The sequence below is a fragment of the Mytilus californianus genome, unplaced genomic scaffold (genome assembly GCF_021869535.1).
Source record: "Mytilus californianus isolate M0D057914Y unplaced genomic scaffold, xbMytCali1.0.p SCAF_7, whole genome shotgun sequence".
Lineage (NCBI taxonomy): Eukaryota > Metazoa > Mollusca > Bivalvia > Mytilida > Mytilidae > Mytilus > Mytilus californianus.
In genome coordinates, this window is record NW_026262723.1 from 114,502,578 (window position 1) to 114,528,067 (window position 25,490).

Here is a 25,490-nt window from a genome sequence, read left to right on the forward strand (position 1 = left end):
ACTATATTTCACATCAAAATAGATTAATTTTAATAAAAATAATTCATTAGCACTTTAATGCCTCTTGACGCTCTTCGGGCGACAATGACCCTGACGACACTGCTATTAGAAACGTTTATGATGTAACAATACTGGTAAGGGAGATAAATCCAACGTGTTCACATAGATCCGTGTAATTTTGGCTGAAAGACTCTTATAAAATAACTTCCTTTGCCAGTCGTTGGTATAAATTAAGTCGTTTATTCAAAAATAGCTACAATAACATGCAGAAAGCCAGAGAATTCACACAACCAGCACCGAAACTCTAAGAAAGAAAAAAAAATAACCACTTAAATAAAAAAATACGTCAATCAACGACCAAGTAGTAAAACTCTACCAAGAACAAAACAGATTAGAAACAAATCACAAATCCGGTCAAGAAGCAAGGGCATTAATCGGGTCAAAACAAAGAATACTCAAACCTTGTACTCTGAAATGGTGAAAAGCTGTGATTGAACAAAAACTTCGAAACCAAAGACAAAATGAAAGTGTTATCAAAAGGTAAGAAATATGAACTAGTTAACATTGATTGCATGACATCAAGGAATTATGAAGAAAAAAATTAACCTTAAACATCATTTTGCCGATAAAATCCGAGTAAAAATGATGAATCAACTGTGAGGAAAAAGTCTGAATTAGAAAGACAATAGAAATTAAGACCTGTTCATTGATCACCTGTCAATATTTCCATTAATAACGAAACTGCGAAAGATTATTTACCAGAAAAACAACATTATAGCTTACTGTTCGGTGTGAGCCAAGGCTCCGTGTTGAAGACCGTACTGTGACCTATAATGGTTTACTTTTATAAATTTTGACTTGGATGGAGAGTTGTCTCATTGGCACTCATACCACATCTTCTTATATCTATTAAGCATTAATCCGATTACAAAACGATGAATCTATTATCATAAAAGAAGAAGATAAAGGTTGGGCGATAGTTATCATAGACAGGATATATTATCATGACAAAACTCAGAAACAACTTAATGATGTACAAAATTATAGAGAACTCAACAAAAATATGGACAAGAATACTATGCCAAATTTCCTCCTAGTGCAATAGATAAGGAAACCAGCCTACCCTACTTTATAATCACCAAAAGATATAAATTTTCGGTCAATTGTTTCTGAACCGCAGTGCTCTACTCATAGATTTTATTGACTTAATTTTAAAACCCTTAGTTTATTTAATATGTGCCAAGTTTTATCAGTTATAATGTAGATTGTTGTTTTATCATTACCAGCTAAAGATACAGATGCTGTAAAATTGGTAAGCATCAATGTAACCAGTCTACGCAAAAATTAAGCCCACAAACGAGGGTTATATGCGCTGTACATTTTTGGTTAGTAACATATAGGCACATTACTGGGCAAAGATTTACAAACCAATTTTCTATTGAAGCATTGAATATTATACTTGTTAAAAACACGTTTTTGCTGGTGGAAAATGTTCTCTACAGATAACAGCTATTGGAAAAAATTGCTCAAATATACGCAGCTCTCGTGATGGATTTCTAGAGGACAACATGAATCAAGAAGCTGTGAGTGATTTTAATACAACATTTAAACTTTACGTGAAATCAAAATGGAAGCCAGTCACTTTAAAGAGAAGTTTCACAGTCTGATTAACAAATTACATGCGACCATTTTTTTTGCCGCGGAAACAAGCAAGCATATGTTGGCCTTCTTTATATAATGTAATATACCGATGTAATAAATGATTTATATGCTTTAATATGACCCCTTTGAAATCATAATATTATATGTTATTCAGGTCTTACACAAGGTATATAATGTGACATTCCAGGCTGGTTCCAATTTGGATTAATAACTTCTTTTATAAACCGGCTATTTCCGGAATATATAGTGATATCACATTATCACATTGTATACCATATCCGTAACATGAATTTCATACATAATAATGTTCTTTTTCTTTATGTATTTTCCAGTGCCAAGTATTTGTTGAACATTCACCATTCAGTATCGATATATTGAAAAGCATTGTGGATTATTTCTTTTAGACGATTTTGAATTTGACATGGGGAATGGTGGTTTAAAGGGTTGAAAGGTTATGATAGAATTGATTTCAGAGAAAGATCGATTTAAATAAAGGCAACAGTAGTATTCCGCTGTTCAATATTCATAAATCGATTTAACTGAAACAAATCCGGGTCACAAACCAAAACCGAGGGAAACACATCAACTATAAGAGGAAAACAACGGAACAACATAAACACTGAACTGCTACAAAAACAAACGCCAACATACATAGAAACGGACTACTTGATAACAACTACCATACCCAGAAGTTCTTTTAGAGTTTTTTAGAATCCACATATGGTGAATACTACTACGCGAGTAAACAGTTTCACAGAATTTGCTTTTAGCTGTTAATTCAGTATTTGGTGAGAAAATTGCCTGATTTTACATTAGAAAAAGCCCGTTTATATGACGGATACTCTAATGTTTTGTTCCTTTGTGAGAATCTGACTGTATTTTACTGTTGTGCAGATTAAAACTACGCCACATAGTAACGTCCGTTATGATGACATTTTTAGGTTCCTATTGGGATATTAAACGTCATAAATACCTCGTATGTTTCCGGAATATATACTGATATCTCTGTGTAGTTATCAAATCACCAAACTTGACTCATTTGCTTTAATTTCAATAATAAACATCGCTATTCTTACTCGTTAAAATAGAACACCAGAAAAGGATACAATCATCTAGTTTTGATCAATCCGACATAGATAAGACATCTAAATTTACAATATTTTGTTTAACCGTAGGACGGTCTGTTGGTCGGTTAGTTGCAGCGACCGTCCATCCACCTAAGTTAGATTTTGTGTTTAGGCCCACATATCAGATTAAATGTCCAGTTTTTTCATACGACATCGGAAACGACATTATTTCGTCTTGACAGAAATCATGTTTTTTTAATTTTCATCCAGTCACCTCTCCCTAATGGAAATGAAGCTATCATGGTACTTTATGTGTGATCGATCCAAGTACACGTTAACTGGGGTGGATTGCATACAGTAAACGTGCATGATGTGAACAGTCCTTACATGGGCACAGACATGTTTGATGTATCCAAACATAGCTTTACCTGTGACCAAGCGATGTATTAGATCATTTCAATCAGTCGGAGTTTTGTTTATTCACTCAATCAAACCTAGATGCTACTCGGAAAAAGTGAACTGCTCTAAAATTAATTGTGATTAATGCAACTTTTTTGTAAAGTGTCTTTATACCTAAAGATATAGAGATCCCATGTATACATTTCCTTTAATATTTGAATTCGTATATTATAAAAAGGTTTTTATTTTGAAATAATAAGGTTAAATGAAACGTTTACAACACAACATGATGTATGGCCGATAATATCTTTTTTATTACAAATACTAAATTACCTTATATGATCTGGTATATTAGTTCAAGCATATGTTTCACGTCTTTTCAGAACGGAAATGTATGTGTTAACATTTTAGATCATATTTACTCGAGAAAAAAACTTGACCACGCTGGAAAAAACTGTACCAAATTACTTGAAAAAAACGACCCCAGCCGACACTATACATACCGAGATAATTGCCTAGATGTATTAGGTCTAACAGCTATGATTGCATATACCTTCCGAACCGAGGCAGACTTTATATGTATTAAATTGAAAGTGAATTGCCTTTAACTTCAATTTGATGTGAATCACATGAATGCAATCATTTTCTAGTTGTAAAGAATACATAGACAAACTATGACCCTGTTAAACATTTGTAAAGGAAAATTCAATTCGGAGATACCTACTTATGTCTGATACTCTTGTGCATTGGAAGATTGTTAGTTTATTTCTGACTTTAGAACACTAAAAAAGCGAAAACTGCTAACAAACGCTTTGGTTGTTTAAGTATCTGTATGACTGAAGTCCGATTTATTAATTCCTCGAAGATAATAATAATGAGGCAAGGTGAGTAGCTGAAAATTAAAAAAAAATGATTTCTGTCAAGACGAAATAATGTCGTTTCCAATGTCGTTTGAAAAACCTGGACATTCAATCTGATATATGGACCTAAACACAAAATTTAACTTAGGTGGATGGTGGAATATATTTTCCATAGTCTCAGTAAATCAGTTTTTACCTTCAGAGAAATTATTTCGTTATATACGAGTATAATCTTCCAGCATATTCCATTTATACATAAGCTGTACAAGATATGTTTTAAGACATCCAAGAAAAAGATATAACATTGCATTCAAAAAGTGGACACATTATATTTGCCGGTGACTTTAAAGCTAGAAGTAACTCACTTTGAATTCAACGGAACATATTACGAGGATTCCTCTATTTGATAGATATTCCCCAGATGTTGACATTCAATTGGATTTTTACAAGATACGATTACAACATCAAGGGGTTACTTATTGGAATTTATTATGTATATAATCGTTAGAATGTGGGAAAATTTTTCAGGGCACAGTAAGCCTGTAATTCAAGTGTTGCTGATTATTATATTTGTATTTCGTTTATTGTTTTGTACATAAATCAGGCCGTTAGTTTTCTCATTTGAATTGTTTTACCATTTTTAATTTTCGGGTTTTTAATACCTTGCAATGCGGTATTGGTATTGTAGAAGGTCATACGGTGACCTATAGTTGCTAGATTCTACATCATTTGGACTCTGGTGGACAGTTGTCTCATTGCCAATCATACTATGTCTCATTATTCTTATATGAAAAGTACTGCTGCAATTGGACTGAAAGCGTCGTTTTGAATTTGCCCCAAGGAGTGGGGTTTGAAGTTCATTGTCGAAGTCCTTTAGTGAATTTCACTGACAGTTCAAAGAGCATTTTACTTTTGATTAATTCTATTTTTCAAGATCATCGTCATACTCTCATTTTCTCCTTATTGTTAGCAATCGTAAAGTAAATACAACATACAGAATATATTATACTTAATGGAAAACCTAATAAGAACATGCCGAACAGACTTTTTTTTAGTAACTGCAATGAACAGCATTCATAGAAAAACAATATCACATTGTACAAATTCAGTAGATGAGAAAACATTACTTGAGAAGAAAGAGAGGTACACAAATTGTAATGCATTTCTGTTTTTCAATGTTTACTTATTTTGTGTTATATCTCGTCTTAATATTTTTTAATATGTACTACCTTTGATAAGTATTTAGTATGACGAAAATTTTTTACTTGTGTACTCGAACTATGAATAACAAATTTATTTTGTAAAAAATGTTTCTGTACACCTAACAACAAAATTATTATATTGAAATGTACCTGTGTACGTTATTTTATTTAACGTCATTTTGTCCTAGGTTAAAATTTTGTCTTTTTGACATTGAAACATCATTTTTATTTATATTGTGTCATAGATCAAACTTGTTTTTGTGTATTGTCTTTTTGATCGAGTTAAGCCATTTCAATTGATATTTTGTTGTGTGTCTTTTTATGTTGTCATGTTATACCATTGTTTCTGGTTAGGGTGAAGGCTGGCGCCTGTTAAAACGTATAAACCCGCTGCATTTTATGTACCTGTCCTAGGTCAGGAGCCTGTTGTTCAGTGGTTGTCATTTGTAGTTGTGGTTCATAAGTGTTTCTCGTTTCTTGTTTTTTATATAGATTAGACCGTTGGTTTTCCTGTTTGAATTGTTTTACACTAGTCTTTTTGGGGCCCTTTATAGCTTGCTGTTCGGTGTGAGCCAAGGCTCCGTGTTGAAGGCCGTACTTGGACCTATAATTGTTTACTTTTTACACATTGTGACTTGGATGGATAGTTGTCTCATTGGCACTCATACCACATCTTCTTATTTATAAGTAGTAGCAATACACAGATTTCCATTAGAGCACAAACCAAGTCTTACAATTGCAGGCTTAACAATAATAATGTAAAGAGAAGGGTAATGCGTGTGAGAGAAGAATTATCTGGATAATTAGATTTGTTGGTGATGCTGGCCAGAGGAATAAAGAAACAATTCATAGGTTAGAAAATACCAACAAGTTTGGTATTACAACTGTGGTGTATAGGGGAGAACTCAAAGTGATCTACAAAATAATTTTGAATGTAACATGACAGCAATGTAGGAATACATAGCAGCAAATAGCAATACATGGTATCTTTTGATGGCGTTTTAGGTATATTCTTAAACTTCAAGAAATGTAAAAAAGTATACAACTTCATAGTTGTGCGTTATACAAGTTCAATCCTGTCGAGATTTATACCTATCTAACGTACGCGTGCTTTTGTCTTTTGTTTAAAACTTAATGGTTATTGCCCGTAACTATCTAATTTTAAGGTAGACAATTAATTTGTTCAATTGAACAGTCCTATTTCGATAATATCGTGTACAGTATGAATGAATATTTCAAAGGACAAAATTAATTAACTCTAATCAGAAAATGATCTTAAAAAATTGATGATTTGTATGACAATACGCTCAAACCTTTATTTAAAATGACACCTAATGTATTTTACACAAAACATTAATGTACGGGTTTAACGTTAACGACATGAATGGACAAAAGATTTGAACGCAAAGTACATGCACGCTAAAACTAAAATCAAAAGATGAGGTTGTAATTTTATAAATTTGCCTGAAACAGGAATAAAAACGGACACACTTACCCCATCTTTTGTTACTTCACAGTCCTGTCGTTAATGTTTATGGTCTTTGTTTAAAAGGTATACGACCTTTTGGATGCTTCTTCACAAACAATGATGAGTATTTCTGAAAATTAAACAATTTGTTTTAATAATCGTTGTTTAAAATTACTAATATGAAAATAAAAAAATGTGGTATAATTGCCAATGATACAACTATCTATCAGAGACCGAATGAGATAGAAGTACACACGTACGGCCTTCAACAATGATCAAAATCCATAACGCCTAGTAAGCTAAAAAAGGCCCTGACAAATGTAAAACAATTCAAACGAAAAAAACTAAAGGCCTGATTTATGTAAGACTAAACACAAAGACATCGAAAGCCTTGAAATGACTCTATATAAATATAGAGATAGAGTATGGGTGCCACATATGGAGCAGGATCTGCTTACCCTTCCGGAGCACCCGAGATCACCCCCAGTTTTTGGTGGGGTTCGTGTTGCTGTTGTTCCCCTATTTGTGACATTTTTACCTATTGTGTCTGTTTGTTTTGTTCACACATCGTTGTCAATATAATGGAAAGCGGCCAAATAATTTTTAAACGTAGACGATGTTCGACACTAATTTTGCCCATGCAAATAATTCATTTTAATTTCACTGTTTTGTTGCAATTAAATATGACACGTTATTGTCACTATATTAATACACAAGGACATAGCTAGATTAAGGAGATGTTAAGTCAAAACATCAACGTGATCAAAGAAAACAAACATGGCACCTAATCGTGACCTATGTAGATTAGTATTGTCCGATTCTTAATGAAATTATTTAACGATATTATTTTATATTAATAAAAGAAAACCTCGAGCGGATGGTAACCGAGGTGAAATAACTATATTTTTCAATTTTCTAAATCATTTATCACACGGGTAACCAGTAAATTTTACATAATCCTAATTAAACCAGTAACATGCAGAGTTATCGAACGTAATTATGACTGGAATAGTGGCATATGCTGTACTTAAACATCCCGCCATTGTGTTATTGTTCTATTATAATTTTTGTATACTTTGAACGACAAAATTATTTTATATCTCTACCTGTGTGACGTTTACATTCTGACGTCAAACGCGCGATTCTACGTCAGACTTAATGTTAAACTAACCATTCGGTCCCAGTACTTAAAATCTTTCAATCCTTTATGGGTGGATTTAACATACATAAAATACAAAAATAAGTAAACAACGAATGAGGTTGTTAAATTTGATATATGCCTTTTTGTGCTTCTTTGTTAAATATTTGTTTGTTTTTATTGTGATTAAGATTATAACACAATGTTGACTGCTGTACCCCTATTTTTGACATTTTTACCTATTATGTCTGTTTGTTTTGTTCACGCATCGTTGTCAATATAATGGAATTTGATGCGACTGTCATACAAGTGAGAGGTTTAGCTAGCTATAAAACCAGGTTTAATCCACCATTTTCTACATAAGAAAATGCTTGTACCAAGTCAGGAATATGACAGTTGTTATCCATTCGTTTGATGTGTTTGAGCTTTTGATTTTGCCATTTGAATAGGGACTTTCCGATTTGAATTTTCCTCGGAGTTTAGTATTTTTGTGATTTTACTTTTTTCGTCAATTGGATATTAGAATCACGGATGCATCGTCGGATAGTGTCATTTCTTGGCATATGCGGGAAATATTTATTTTGTTACGAATTCATTGCAAATTATTTTTTATGTCATATGAAATGCAAATATCGAAAAAAATTAGCTTATGTAATACAAACGTTATTGATTAGCATCGTGAATCAACTGTTAATTATTAACGATCAGATCGACGAAGTATTAGATTGGGTCAGGTTGCCAGGCTAAGGAGGGGTGGCACGAGGGGGGGGGGGATACCGGAGTACGGGGCGTTAAGCAGGAATTGAGAGGTAGGCCGGGAATCGGGAATATGTTGGTCTTTTTGTTTTATAAATTATTATAGAACAAAAAATCAGGTTTAGCGGCAATTCTTAAGCTTCTTGACCAGAAAAGTTTAGTAGGCGTGTATATTAATATATATATATATATATATATATATAAGTGCCTATAAATAGCAGCACATGACATACAAATCTATGGGAGTGTGGATTAATCAGTACAGAGATTAATTCAATTACACAAATAAAATTATAGATTGCCTAACAATGTAATTTTAACACACTATTTAGTATGTAAATATAAGAATGTTTAAAATATTTACAAAATGATGAAAATAAACGCAATATTTCGCTAGACTAACTAGCTTTATCAAGCGTGCATCTATCCAGGTGAAATCGGATGTAGATGATAAGAAACTTTTGCAGCTCAATGTATATGTTGAACCTGAATTTAGCTGCCTTGAAAATAATACATAATTTGGATGAAGTTCAAGATTTTTACAAAATTTGTAGTTGAAGTTAGCAACGTCCATTGGCCAATATTACAGGATGAAAAGGACGATGCTGTGTACTAAATTATTCTTTATCTTTCCTGTATCTTTTCTCATCTTTTTCGTTAAGACCATCAGGTTCTAAAGTGTGGAGTTGGTGGATCCAAAAAATTTCTCTTCTCCTTCTCGCCGTTGTGTCCCACTCGGTGTTGACTTCTATGATTTGGAAAGTAACATTATCAAAAGAATGTTTCGTTGAACGAAGATGTCTTGTGAGAGGACAGCTTTTGTTGGTGTTGTACCATGAACGATGGTTATTGAGCCGAATATTAAATTTGTCCATTGTTTCTCCCACATACTGAATGCCACAAGTGTCACATGTTAATATATAAATTGAGTTCTCCGTTTTACAGTTGGAATTTGAGTAGATGGTATAATTTTGTTTAGTAACGGAGCTGATGAAAGAACTGCTTGAATTGGCAGCTTTACAACACAAGCAGTTCCTTCGACCACATTGTTTGTAGCAACCAGGAGATGGAGTAGGCTGCTTTGCTAATATAGATGTCACTAATTTGTCACGGATGTTTTTAGGTCTTCTGAAGGCCATGACTGGTGGTGAGGAAAATACTTTTTTAAGATTTGAATCATTTTCTATAATTTTCAGTATGTGGGAGAAACAATGGACAAATTTAATATTCGGCTCAATAACCATCGTTCATGGTACAACACCAACAAAAGCTGTCCTCTCACAAGACATCTTCGTTCAACGAAACATTCTTTTGATAATGTTACTTTCCAAATCATAGAAGTCAACACCGAGTGGGACACCACGGCGAGAAGGAGAAGAGAAAATTTTTGGATCCACCAACTCCACACTTTAGAACCTGATGGTCTTAACGAAAAAGATGAGAAAAGATACAGGAAAGATAAAGAATAATTTAGTACACAGCATCGTCCTTTTCATCCTGTAATATTGGCCAATGGACGTTGCTAACTTCAACTACAAATTTTGTAAAAATCTTGAACTTCATCCAAATTATGAATTATTTTCAAGGCAGCTAAATTCAGGTTCAACATATACATTGAGCTGCAAAAGTTTCTTATCATCTACATCCGATTTCACCTGGATAGATGCACGCTTGATAAAGCTAGTTAGTCTAGCGAAATATTGCGTTTATTTTCATCATTTTGTAAATATTTTAAACATTCTTATATTTACATACTAAATAGTGTGTTAAAATTACATTGTTAGGCAATCTATATATATATATATATGTATATATCTGTCAGCCCTTCCCCTCAGTCAGAATAAAATGGTCCGATAAAAGCATTTTATGATTAATAGAAACCGTCAATACCCGGGTTTTCCAGTAATGATTTAGCCTTTTATAGCCGACTATATGATATGGGTTTTTCTCATTGTTGAAGGCCGTACGTTGCCTATAATTGCTTGCATCGACTTTATTTAATGAACTTTGGTGGATAGTTGTCTCATTGGCAATCATACGGTTTATTACCACATCTCCTTATATATCTATTTACCAGAATTATTCAGTCGTTATATTCCGCTGATCTACGACTACTTCATTTACCTCGCAAGTAGGAGAGATCGATTACGTGGAGGGACTGAAGTATTCGGGTTGTATTTTTATATATTTTCTGTTCTCGAACGAAACACCACCTGTGGTCTTCCGAAAACAAAATAAAACCGGGTTCCTGTATACATATAATATAAAAAAAAATCTATTTGTTTCTTTTAGATGCATTTGCTGTACATAATTAATTTTCAAAAATTACTTAGGTATATACTCCATATGGAGGTACTCCTTCTTACAAGAGGCTTATACACCGAAAAAGAAACCGAGCGCCATCTGTCGTCATAATGATCGTTAGCATAATACAACGATGACATTTAACACATCGACTTGTAAAGAATCGACATGTTACAAGTTACAAATTGACAATATACAAATTGACAATTTACAAATGTACAAATTGACAATTTACAAATTGACAATTTACAAATTGACAATTTACGAATTAAGAATTTTGAAATTACAAATATACAAGTTACAAATTGACAATTTACGAATTAAGAATTTTAAAATTACAAAGACACAAGTTACAAATTGACAATTTACGAATTATGAATTTTGAAATTACAAAGATACAAGTTACAAATTGACAATTCACGAATTAAGAATATTGACCCCGTTGGCTTTCCATAAAAACGTAGCAGCTGGTTGATTACTGTTACATTAATGAATTTTCATAGTTAAGTCTATGTTGCAAAATTTAACACAAAACAAATTGGGTCAAGTTAACTTGAGAATTAGCAGAAGCTAGTACTACTTTTTTAAATGAGATTTATAAAATGACAAAAATATTCGAACACTTACAAAAATATTGAGTTGCTAGATATCTACAAGCAGAGAAGACTAGTATTTTAAGATATATTCGTGATAAACGTTCCATTCTTTCATTTGCGTATGTATTTATAGCCTTCGTGTTATGATCTATGTTGGTTTTTTTGTGTAAAATGGTTACTTTACAATGATAATAAAAGTGTCTCAAGCGTTGTTTGTCTACTTGATCCGACAAGAATTTTAGAAATTATGAATTCGAGTGTGGAGTTTTGGTACACTGGATTAAAGTTAAATGCGAGAGGTGATTTTTATCGATATACGAACTAAATGGATATTGAATTGTTTTTACACCTCAAATATGTTTATAGAAATTTGTACCTAAATAGTTTTTCAGTTGTTATGTGAAACACAAGATAATTCGAAAATGTGCAATGTTTTTATCACCGGCTGTCAAAGATTAACGTCATTTGAAACAAAGAGGTGTGGTACGGATGAAATAGAAAAGGATTGACTGAGGCTAAAATGAGGCCAAGATTCCATTCAGATGGTACAAAATAGTAACGGAACATTGGAAAAAAAAGGATATTCAAGACTAACAAGGCAATCAATGAAAGATCATTATAATACGTTCTAACCACTAATGAGTTTATTAACAACAAAAAAAAAAAAAGAGATGCGAGTTGACTATACCTTCACCAAAAAAGCTCAAATCTAAAATTTTGAAAGCATCCAGGGATGGTTTGATAGGTAAAAACGTCAAGAGTTTATGACCAACATGAACCTAAAAGATAACGCCAATTTCCTCAAAGGTGATATTTGCCTGACGTTAGTTGAGAACCTAAGTTTCTGAAAAATTTCTTTATTTCTCAATGGAAATTATGTTGATAATCATATTAGAACCGAAGCACTGACTACTTCGCTGTCGATACTCTCGTGGGCTAACAGTGCAACAGCAGAGGTATCGACCAAGTTCTAGTAAAAGAAATTAACAGTATATAAATTTCGTTCTTAGCGATTTTCTGGATTTACCTTCATTATAAACGCTCAAATCAAACCCTTTGAAAGTCAGGGATAAATAAATACGTAGAATTATGACCAAAGGGGACCAAATATGAATAAACACATTCATCTAAGGTTAAATTTGCCTGAGGAAGTTTGAACCTTAGTTTCTGAATACTTTCTTAGTAAAACAACGGGAATTTTAGAAAATTATGTTACAACTAACTACTGTGCTGATGATACCCATGGGAACTAACAGTCCAACAGCAGAGGTATCAACCCAGTGAAAGTAAATGAAAATAAAACATAAACAATTTCGTTTGTCCGAGGTGTCCAGATCAATTTGCGTTTGAGGTTATTTGTGAATCTATAGAAATGATGGCATGTTAAATTCTAAATCGTGATGAAATACCCTTGTAACTAATGCTAATTGAGTGTCCCATTGCACATTAAAAAAAAAATAATAACATATCTTGAAATGATTTACAAACAGTCGATACATATTTCAGTATAATCTTCTTCAAAAATGCAACGAAAACAGTGTATCGTTGGAGTAAGATAAAAATCATTTTCGTTTGGGGTTATTTATGGATCTTCAGAAAAAAATGCATGTTAATTTTAAATATGAAGAAATGTCACATATTATAGCCAGGATAAAAGAGTGTCAAATCGCATAATTACACAGAAAAATATCTGTTCATATTGGTTTAAGTGAATGAGATAATATATAATTTTTGAAACAATGTTATAAAAAAATCTACTTGCTGAGATGCAAAGAATTTACAAAATATTCATGTTTATTTTACCACATTTTAAAAGAATGTTTACCTTTTTTTAATTTTTGTCTTCAGTTTAGAATGATGAATCGTTGTGTAAAGATTGGGACGTTAACGTTTATAGAAACAATTGGATAAGATTAATACATAGACTTCATTAGAATAGGTGCGCTCCTTACACAAAAACTGCTTCATGCTTATGAAGAAGAACGACTGAAATCGAAACTACATAAGTTTTAAAGTGGTGACGAATTGGCTGACCGATACGATATGTCTGTTTCTCAACTCACTAGCGACATTATTTCGGAGCCTTCAATAATAAGTTACCAGAAACTTTGCCTAATCTGTATATTACTGATTGTGTCCTTTCCCCGAAAGTAATATTTTGTCTGAAAATGGATATGCCTGGCCGGTGACGCTTACCCTGTCGACGCAACCGGTTTCGCTCCGTTTGATGACTATGCAATCCCTCAATTTTCGTTTATGACTTTGATTTGATTTTTTAAATCGAGTTATGAGTTTAGAAAATTGGTAAACTATTGTTGCCTTAATTCATATAATAAAGTAAATATCGCTGTGTAGAAAACTGTCCTTATTTGTTTTTTTAATTAATTGTATACAAACCGAGTTATAATTGAAGTAAACAACATTGTAAACATTGTTGGATATGTACTGATTGATATTTTAGACTTAGATGCATGATTTTTTTATTAGTTGTTATATTGCCTTTAAACTAGCTGTCAGTAACTGCGAGTACTCTCAGATCTGTACTTAGTGTCTTTTTGTTCTTGGGATGTATAAGTACCCTGCCATGTCCACTCTGTGTTTTTGTTAGATGTATTTCTGCTTAGTATCGATCTGATGAGTTATGCCCTTTTCAACTGATTTGTATAGTTTGTTCTCATGTTGTACTGTTACACCACTGTCCCAGGTTAGGGGGAGGGTTGCCACGCCTTCAAACTAGTTTAACCCCGCCACATTCTGTATGTGCATGTCCCATGTCAGGAGCCTGTAATTCAGTGGTTGTCGTTTGTTGCTGTATATCATATTTGTTTTTCGTTCATTATTTTTTACATAAATCAGGCCGTTAGTTTTCTCGTTTGAATTATTTTACATTTGTTATTTCGGGGCCCTTTATAGCTGACTATGCGGTATGTGTTTTACTCATTGCTGAAGGCCGTACGGTGACCTATAGTTGTTAATTTCTGTGTCATTTCGTCTCTTGTGGAGAGTTGTCTCATATGCAATTATACCACATCTTATTTTTATATATTTACTTGTGACAATCGACAAAATTGTGAAAAAAGGGGCATTTGACGGAAACCTACAAAATAGTTTCACACAGACGACAAAATGATATTTTTCATTCTTTTAATATTCAAAATTTCTTATTTAAGAACAACAAAATAATGTAAAATTTAGCATAAGCACACAAGAAACAATTTGAAATCTTTGAAGTTGTCGGCAATTATAGATACCAATATCTTTATGGAGATAATTCCAAGATTTCTAGTACAAACCAATAATGGTATGAAAATAACACTTTACAACGATCCAAAAGAGTTTGGTATAATTTTTGCATTGCATAGTTAGGCACGTGTATAATACCAGATTAAATATTATAATTGGATTAGTAGACAATTAATACAAAAAGTACATACATATTTCCGTGTTGGTAATAAACTAAAATGCGACGAAAATAGAATATCTTATGAGTAAGACAAACTAATATCCGTTTGAAGTTATTTATAGATCACATGAAAGGATCGCATGTTAATTTAGATATGCTGTAATTCCATATATTAAACCAATGACAAAAGAGTGTCCAATTACTTATTATAAAAGAAAAAGGGTATCTTTTTGATAATTTAACTGAATGACATAAAAAAATATCTATATGAAATTAAACTTTTTTTTTAAATATACTAGCTGTGGATTTGTTTATCAAAAAATTGAAAAATGAAGAGAAACAAGGGGTTTAACCTTATTTCAACTTATGTTTACTATTGTACTCAGTGAATAATCATACGCTCAAATTGATATTATTTTACCCTGAAAAGGTATCGTTGTAGAGGTGTACAAACCTTTAATTTTTTTCTAATTATTCATTAGATTAATCGTTTAAAAACCGTGTAATGATTCATTTAGGCTACATTGTACATATTTTGAATGGGTAACAATAGTCTAATATTAGAAAAATACATATATTAAAAAACCCTACAATAATGATGATAACCCCTTGATTGAATTAGGTGATGTTATTTATATAATATAGTTGCAAATTTGAAAAAAAACTAACAGATTGCAAAATTTAGATTTTTCATTCAAAATGCATTCTTATTTAAATCTAAATCTAAAAAGGATATAAAATATCAAAAAATCCTTATCTCAGAATAGAAAATCTAGCAAATAAATAGAGACAATAATGTTAAAACTTAATGTTAAAGTTAAAATCGTTTGTAAAGTATGTTTTGTACATTTTTGTTTAGGGGCCCGCTGAAGCCCCCCTCCGGGTGCGGGTTTTACTCGCTGTGTAGAAGACCCATTGGTGGCCTTGGGCTGTTTTCTGCTCTTTGGTCGGGTTGTTGTCTCTTTGACACATTCCCCGTTTCCATTCCCTATTTCATTTCCCTCATTTTACTGAAAATTTCAAACCGTATGACAAATTGATAGTTTCAGTATCTCCGAATAAAACACTTGAAATTCATATGCATGAAATCAGATAAAGACTGGATTATTAAGTTGTCATTATTCACTTAGTATCATACTTTTGCCATATTGTTTGCAAATTTCAACCGATATAAAGAAATAATTTAGTGTAACAGTATGGTCGATTGAATAAAACCTACAAGAAATAATGTGATACCTTCATATATAAGTGATGACCAGTTATAATCGGATATAAAGTGTGATCATTTTCACTCATTTTATTGGAAATCGTATATGAAAAATATTTGTTTAAGTAAAATAAAATGGTCAGTATAACATTTCATTTTGCTGTGAAAATACAGATATTGTTTTATTGACGTTTTCCATTTAAATGAAATCTTTTCGAATTAAGGCTAGTATCTCCGTCACGCATAGCACTTTGTCCTTGTCCGGATTTGACTATACTTTTGTTTCGTTTTGGTCAAATTAACTCTTCATAGTTTTTATTGACGTTGAGATTTAATAATATTTTAGCCTCGAGCTTAACTGAAAACATCAAGTGCCGAAATATACATCTGGTACAGCAATTGTTTTACGTTTAATACTATCGACATCAACAAATATAGTATGGAATCAAGATTTCAATTTGGTTGGGCAGATTCAAAATCATGAAAAATTCTGGAATCGACCTTTAGTACTACAAATTATTCAAATTCACATAAACACACAAGAAATTATGTGAAATCTCGTTTTTATCATAGACAGCCATATGCACTTATTTACATGTGATGATGAAAATACACAATGGCATGAAAAAAAACACTTTACAACGATCAAAAAGAAATTTTATAGAAATTCCAACGGAATTATATATGACATGCATAATACCAACATAAGATTATAAGTAGAAAATTGGTTAAAAAATTACATACGTATTTCAGTGCTTGCAGCAGACGATCAGGATTTAATAAGATAAAAACAATTAATCGTTTTTGGAAATCTACGAATAAACAAATAAGGACCTAAATAAGGAAGTTGAATAGAACAAAACATTTCTGCTTAAGGTGGTACGTGTTTCTAAAGATAAATCAATATTACGAAATACCGCATTCTTTGTTCATTAACAACAAACTATCTTAACTACGAAATAAAATATCCAATTGCATATTTGAAGAAAAACATTTTTTTCATGATTTGGATTTAATGCAATGAAAAAAAAATATATATTACTTGAAACATCATTTTCGTAGTAAATGATCCATTGCACAACAAACTCAATTAACCAATTGTCATAGTAAGAAATTTGCTAACACTCAGATGATGTTTTTATTGCGACTGCGTTATGTAATACTTCAACTTAGTCAGCCATTTTAAATCAGCCTGTTCGGATCTTCTACAGTAATACGTATCAGGTTAGTCATTTATTTCAATACTTTAAAAACTATCATCCTTCTTTAACAATTTCTGCATTCTTTTATAAAACATACATATGTTTTACCTAAAGAAATAATTTATGAGCTCTGAGTTAGTATTTAAAGACTCTGGAACCATTTTTGATTCTCTTTACCTTCAGTTATGTTTGAGAGGTGCTTTCGATCTTGAATTGCAAAACAATCCTAAAATAAATAACATTTAACAAAAAAGTTATAGTTTGTTCACCAACTTATTGATAAGTTATAAAAAGTAAAATAACAAAAATACCGAACTCCAAGGAAAATTCCAAACGGAAAGTCCCTTGTCAAATTGCAAAACAAAAAGCTCAAACACATCAATCGAATGGAAAACAACTGTCATATTCCTGGCTTGGTACAGGCAGTTCCTAATGCTTATAAGTGTTAATAAAATGAGATTAGACATCAACTCAAAGAATGAAATAACCAAACGACATCTAGAGGACAACACTATCTTGATGTCTATACAATATTTCAAGCTCTAAATCTTTACAATATGAAAAAGAAGATGTGGTATGATTGCCAATGAGACAACACTTCATAAGAGACCAAATGACACAGAAATTAACAACTATAGGTCACTGTACGGCCTTCAACCGTCAAAGTCTAAAACAAATTATGATAAAATTAAAAAAAAAAAAGCAATCGATACAAAATTCCCCAAATAACACAAAAATATGACGATATGACAAAAAAACAACTACGGCTAAGATTACTTACATAAAACAGAAATGTGAATATGTGGCGTGTTAAAATGGTATTAGTATATCTCAACCCTCACCCGTCCAATTTCTGTCAGAGGATTAAAAAAAAGCAGCCCAAAAAACATACGATGTAATCAGCATGGGAATTTTTTTTTTTTTTTTAATATCGCTATAATAGAAAATAGAAACACAAGTACAAACAGAAATATGATAGTAATAGATTATCGATGGTTTTCCAAACGAGTAGGTGTTTTTAATCAAAGGGCGACAGCCTTGAGATGAGATGTATCAGAGAAAAATCCTTGAGTTTGAAAGACCATTGATAACCTGTTTATCGCCAATCTGCCTATGACGTTGATGTTTATATGGACAACAGCACGTGCGCGTATAGTTTCTAACTATAATTTTCTATCTCAAGTGTGTAGCATGATATGAAAAATTATCACAAACAAAGGTCAAAGGAAAGATACACAAAAAAGCGATAAAAATATTATAGATTACCAGTACGCAGTAACTAAAAGCATGCGCAATGACGACAACTTCTAAATCTCTTCCAAACAAACATAAGAAAATATCAATGGAACAATTAAAACAAAAATGTAGTTCGAAAAGATTAAAAAAAGAAATCGACAAAACAATGCAAGGAAAACACACCCTACCGAAGATGAAATCAATTACCTTAACTTCAAAGTTCCTGAATCTTTATACGATGAGTAAAATATTTTTTCAGAAAGTGAAATCTAATTCTCAAATATAACTTTAAGGAAACTAATAACAGAATTTCTAAAGTTTCAACAAAAATTTTAGTTTCTCAAGATAAATTTCACGTCATTAAAGATTAATATGAAATTTACACGAAACGTATACAGATCCTATCTTTAGAGCCGCTCTTTTACTATTGTGCTTTTTAGTTCGTTCTCCTATCATGTGTTCACATTGATGTCATTTTTTAAGGAGAAATCTAGGATTTGCCTTGTCAATTTTTGGTCAAAATACCTGTTGGATGTTTTCTTTGTTTGTGTTCGTCATGGTATTGACAACATTGCTTGCCTCAAAGGGTTATTTGTTTTATTCATATTATTTCATATTCCTTAATTTACAATTTTCTATTTTTTTCATTTTCATACTTTGTTAAAGGATTATGTTTAAGGATTGAATAAGTAGAAATTTAGAGTATGAAGGAGTAAAATACTAAAATAAAATATTTACAAAATTTAAATATCTTTCAATATATATATTTGCTCCGATTTTAGTTTTCTGTGTTGTGTTTTGGAGACTGTTATTTTAGTTTTTTGCCACTAGGTTGTCAGTTTGTTTTCGACTTATGTGTTTGACTATCCCTTTGGTATCTTCTTTCTCTCTTTTACACAGAGACATATTAATCCTTTGAATATTAAACATTTTGTTCTAGAAGACTTTTTGTGTCGTTAGGTATACTACTACCACATTCACGTAAACCCACATTCGTTTGTATTCATACTTACTTACAAATAGAATAAGATGGGCAAAAAGCAATAAAAATTTATTTCAAATTGTTTTCAAAATAGATCGACTGACTGAATTTAGTATTGAAATAATGCAGAGCTCTTAAACTGCACATTTTCAAATATACACGTTATTGTGTATTTATCACAAAGTAACATATCGCACCTTTGGGTTATATGTTGTTGTTTTTTTAGTTTTGCGTTTACAAGTTTTATTTAAGAAAACGTGGTAGTTGATAAAGTATAGTTTATGAAATATGTTATTAATGACTAGGGTGTCCGAACATGCATATCTATAACATAGGCAACTCATGAAGACTGACTGAATTTAGTATTGAAATAGTATGCTAGCTATTGAACGTGGTCGATACAATAAAACAGCCATAGAAAATAGAATATGTCCCTTATGCCATAAACAGGTGGAAGACGAATTCCATTTTATCATAACATGTACAGAACTTAATAAACCTAGGATCAAAATGTTTAATGAAATTTCTAATATTGTCCCCTGTTTTAATTCAATGAGTAATGAAACAAAATGATTTTATTTTTTCTTGTGAAGAATGTGATATATTTTCTTCCATTGTTAACAGTACCAGTGAAGTATATAATGAGAGAAACAACCATAATGTCAATACATGATCTGTGTATGATTCATGACTAATATTATAATATATATTATCAAGATATTTGAAATGATAACTTTAAAGATGAGGCATGTTGCCAAAAATAGTATTGTAATAGATATTAACATACTTTTTATCAATACTACATGTTTGTATTGTTTTCTGTCTATCGTTTTGATATTTATATGTTTTCCTTTAGTAACATTCATATTGTTTGGGTTTTAAACTAATAAAATTCTCTCTTATCCTGAAGAAACATTAGAGATGCAAGTGATAATTAAATATGATTATATATACAATGTATATGCATATTTTTTTACGCAAGAAGATTATCTTGTTTTAAAGGACGTATTATGATGTATAGAACATGTTACGAACTGTAACTTATCCTTATTTTCAATGTCAATGTTGCATGTATTGTTTTGCAATGGGAAAAATGTGGAAGTTTGACAAAAACCTACAAAAATGTCCAAAAGTTATTATTTAATTTACTGTTATTGATAATAGTTTCCCAAAATTGTTGAAAAAATAAAACAGTTGACAAAATGACATTTCTCATTAACAAAAATTAATTCCAAATATTTTATTCCAGAATGCGAAGTGTATCTTATGATGAGTAAGACAAAGCAATTTCTGTTTGCGATTATTTGTCGATCTAATGACTGGATGGCATGTTTATTAAGATATGATGAAATACCGCTAAGCCAACGCCAACACAGTGTCCTTTTAATTATTATAAAAGAAGAGGATATCTTTTTGATCATTTTACTGAATGGCATGAAATAATATCTATATAAGTTGAAATATCTTTTTACCAAATCTAATAGCTGTTTATTACATAATTTAATAAGTTGTTGTTTTTAATCGAATAATCACGTATATATATGGGTCATATCATTGCGACTTCTTTTAAATTTCAAACTAAAGTAGCCATTACGAAATAGATACCTTCATACTGCAGTTCTAAGTAAAAAGTCATATTCGATCAATATACAAAAATTTCATATTACTTTATTTACTGTAAAACGTTTTATAGAAACTTACATATATTTAACCTACAGAAACGCGTATCAACAAATAAACAAGCTCCAAGGTAAATTGAAAAAGGGGGACGCCACAAAACCTGACAAAACAAATGCTGGAAATATGGTTAGGTTCTTAGTCAGTATGGGTGTTAAACAACTTTAGGAAATTAAAGTTTTTATAAGAAGTTATAGTCGGATCAACAGCAAAACAATGCACAGCATGTCAATCATGAAACAACAAACAACATCCAGCCAAAAACTGGAGATAAACTCATATGCTCAAAGAATTTGCAGTATATTTGTTTTTATGTTTACCGCTTTAAAGGAGAAGTTAGACTTGTTTTTCAATCGTGTCAACAGCTTAAGATTAAGAATACTTGTGAAAATGTATGATTGTCGCATGTTCATTTATACAATTAAATGAGGAGAGACACTTTTTTGCATGTATTAAAACTGACATGAATAGTCTTTTTTACAATATGCATCTGTATTTTTTTTCTCTTCAAAACATTGTACAATGAAGAGAAACAAGGGGTCTTACTTTATTTTAACAAATGTTCACTTTGTAATAAATGAATAATCATACGCGCACTTTGATTTTATTTTACCTCGAAAGGAAATCGCTGTGTACAAAACTATTCATTAGGTTAATCATTTTAAAACCGTGTATTGATTCATTAAGGCTATTGCTTGATTTATTTCACCTGACTGGGAGTGGTTTAACCGTAGACCAGTCCATCTATAGACAAGTGTTTTGGGATAAACTTATCAATGAAGTGTCCAATTATGGTCATTTTTCCGTTTCATTATGTAAAAAATATTTGTGTATTCGCAAATTAAATAGTAAGACACAACCGTTGATTTTCTTGTAAAGCATAGTTTAAAAATACGTACAAAATGTCACATTTTGTAAATTGTGGATATGAAATATAGAATGACTAAGACACGTTTAGTCAAAAGTGTAGGCTTAGGAAAACTGCTGTCGTGCATATCCCCCATCTCTTTTCGGAGGAATTTGAAAGGACTATTAAGCGCAAACATTCGAATCATATTTTAATTTTGATTAATCAAAGAATACTGGGTTTTTTTCCTAGAGGTGTTATCAATAAAAACAATTTTTTTTAAAGAGGGCGACAACATTCTAACAGGAAACCGAAAACTTAAAATTACAGATATAGTTTTATTGGCATTTTCTGTTATTCAACGTAGGGAATCATTTGAAAATAAGTAATTCCTTCATGTTAATCTCTTATTCTTTGTCCAGATTTTTCTATACTTTTGTTCCTTTGGTTTTTTTTTATGGTAGTAATCAATATGCAGTTATATACATGTGCAAGATAAAAATACACATTGGCATAAAAAAAAAACACTTTCCAACAATCAAACAGAATTTTATAGAAATTCCGTTGGAATTATTTATGATATGCATAATAGCAACCAAAAATTATAAGTAGAAAATTGCTTCACACAGTACATACATGTACATATTTCAGTGTTTGCAGTAGACGATATGATTCAATTCGACGAAAGCATAAAATATTTTTTGGAAATCTGTAATGTAATAAATGAATAATCATACGCGCACTTTGATTTTATTTTACCTCGAAAGGAAATCGCTGTGTACAAAACTATTCATTAGATTAATCATTTTAAAACCGTGTATTGATTCATTAAGGCTATTGCTTGATTTATTTCACCTGACTGGGAGTGGTTTAACCGTAGACCAGTCCATCTATAGACAAGTGTTTTGGGATAAACTTATCAATGAAGTGTCCAATTATGGTCATTTTTCCGTTTCATTATGTAAAAAATATTTGTGTATTCGCAAAGTAAATAGTAAACACAACCGTTGATTTTCTTGTAAAGCATAGTTTAAAAATACGTACAAAATGTCACATTTTGTCAATTGTGGATATGAAATATAGAATGACTAAAGTAGAAAATTGCTTCAAACAGTACATACATGTACATATTTCAGTGTTTGCAGTAGACGATATGATTCAATTCGACGAAAGCATAAAATATTTTTTGTGAAATCTATGAATAAATATATAGTGACCTAGATAAGGAAGTTGAATAGCACAAAACATTTCTGCTTCAGGTAAAACAAAACATTTCTGCTTGAGGTGGTACGTGTTTTCTTAATAAATAAACGACAAATAATCAATCGCATACTTGATGAAAAGAAAATTTGCATTGATTTGATTTTAATGCAATAAAAAAAAATATATACATTACTTGAAACATCATTTTTGTAGTAAATGATCTAATACACAACAAACTGAATTAGATAATTTTCATAGCATATGAAATTTGTCAACACATAAAGGGCGTTGTATTGCGACTGCGCAATTTAATACTTAAACGTAGTCAGACATTTTAAATCAGCAGGTTCGGATATTTTACAATACTTAGTCTAAGGATAGTAAATTCAATTCAATCGTTTTTAAAAAAAACCCTCCTTCTTTGTCAATTTCTTAATCTTTTTTAAAAGAGAGGCGAAAGATTATAAAACCTACATATGTTTTACCTAAGGTAATTATTTATGAGCTATGAGTCAGAATTCAAAGGCTTTGGAAATTTCTTTATTCTCCTTGCCTTCAGTTATGTATAAGAGCAATTTTAGCTTCGCTTGTCTCGATCTGCAAAACACGTCTAGATCAAATACCAATATCTTAATGTCCATACACCATTTCAAGCTTTAAGTTTTAACAGGTCTAAAACAAATAATGAAAATATTTTACGAAAAATATCCATCAACACAAAATTCTCCAAAGAACAAAACAAAACACGATATGATTTAGAACAACTATGGTTAGTGCATTCAAACAGTGATGTAAATATGTGGCGGGTTAAAATGCTGTTTATAAAACTAAACCCTCCCCCGTCCGATTTCATTCAGAGGATAAGCAAAGGGTAGACAAAAAACTTACGATGAAATCAGCACAGGAAAAACTCTATACTCTAGAATAACGGTATAATAGAAAATAGAAATACAAGTTCAAACAAATAACGTTAGAAAATATTATAGATTACCAAGTACGCAGAAATTAAAAGCATGCGCAATGTCGACATCTTCTAAATCTCTTCCAAGCAAACATATATCAATGGGATAATTACAACAAAAACATAGTACAAAGATTGAAAAAAATAAAGAATAAAATGCAAAGAAAACACACCCTACCGAAGATGAAATTGCCTTAACTACAAAATTTCTGAATCTTTATAAAGAGGGTAAAATATTTTTTTCAGAAAGTGAAATCAAATGCTATTTTAGTTCACCTTTCATGTGTTCACTTTGATGTCATTTTTGATGGAAAAATCTAGGATTTTCATTTTCAATTTTTGGGCAAAATGCCTGTTGAATGTTTTCTTTGTTTTTGTTCGACATAGTATTGAAAAACACTACTTGCCTAAAAATTGTGTTTGATATATTGATATTATTTCATATTCTTGAATTGACGATGTTTTTATAATCAGGTTAGTTATTTTTATCTTCTTGTTTTGAATAAATTTGCAGTATTCTCATTTTAATAATTTGTTTAAGATGAGGTTTAATGATTAAATGGAGAGATATTTGGAGAGTGAAGGAGTAAAATACTCAAATATAATATTTGCAAAATTTATAAATATCTTTCAATATAAATATTTGCGAGATTGTCAGTTTGTTTTCGACTTATGTGTTTGACTATCCCTTTGGTATCTTCTTTCTCTCTTTTACACAGAGACATATTAATCCTTTGAATATTAAACATTTTGTTCTAGAAGACTTTTTGTGTCGTTAGGTAAACTACTACCACATTCACGTAAACCCACATTCGTTTGTATTCATACTTACTTACAAATAGAATAAGATGGGCAAAAAGCAATAAAAATTAATTTCAAATTGTTTTCAAAATAGATCGACTGACTGAATTTAGTATTGAAATAATGCAGAGCTCTTAAACTGCACATTTTCAAATATACACGTTATTGTGTATTAATCACAAAGTAACATATCGCACCTTTGGGTTATATGTTGTTGTTTTTTTAGTTTTGCGTTTACAAGTTTCATTTAAGAAAACGTGTTAGTGGATAAAGTATAGTTTATGAAATATGTTATTAATGACAAGAGTGTCCGAACATGTATATCTATAACATAGACAAATCATGAAGACTGACTGAATTTAGTATTGAAATAGTATGCTAGCTATTGAACGTGGTCGATACAATAAAACAGCCTTAGAAAATAGAATATGTCCCTTATGCCATAAAGAGCACGACACCTGGCGGATCTTTTATTCTACATATCTACTTTTCTTGTGTGTGTCCTTTTTGACATTCAAA

The 25,490-nt window shown here is 31.2% G+C and overlaps 2 protein-coding genes across 2 annotated transcripts in view; one reads left to right on the forward strand and one right to left on the reverse strand.

The window, feature by feature from the left end:
• Positions 1–6,788, reverse strand: part of LOC127708315 (uncharacterized) — a 51,273-nt gene extending 44,485 nt beyond the window's left edge. Inside the window, exon 1 of the mRNA XM_052213171.1 lies at positions 6,686–6,788. Within this exon, the coding sequence (XP_052069131.1) occupies positions 6,686–6,690 (5 nt within the window). The 5' untranslated portion in view covers positions 6,691–6,788. The remainder of the gene's footprint in view (positions 1–6,685) is intronic.
• LOC127708312 (E3 ubiquitin-protein ligase ZNF598-like) overlaps positions 1–25,490 on the forward strand; it is a 204,480-nt gene that overhangs the window by 92,812 nt on the left and 86,178 nt on the right. The window lies entirely within an intron of this gene.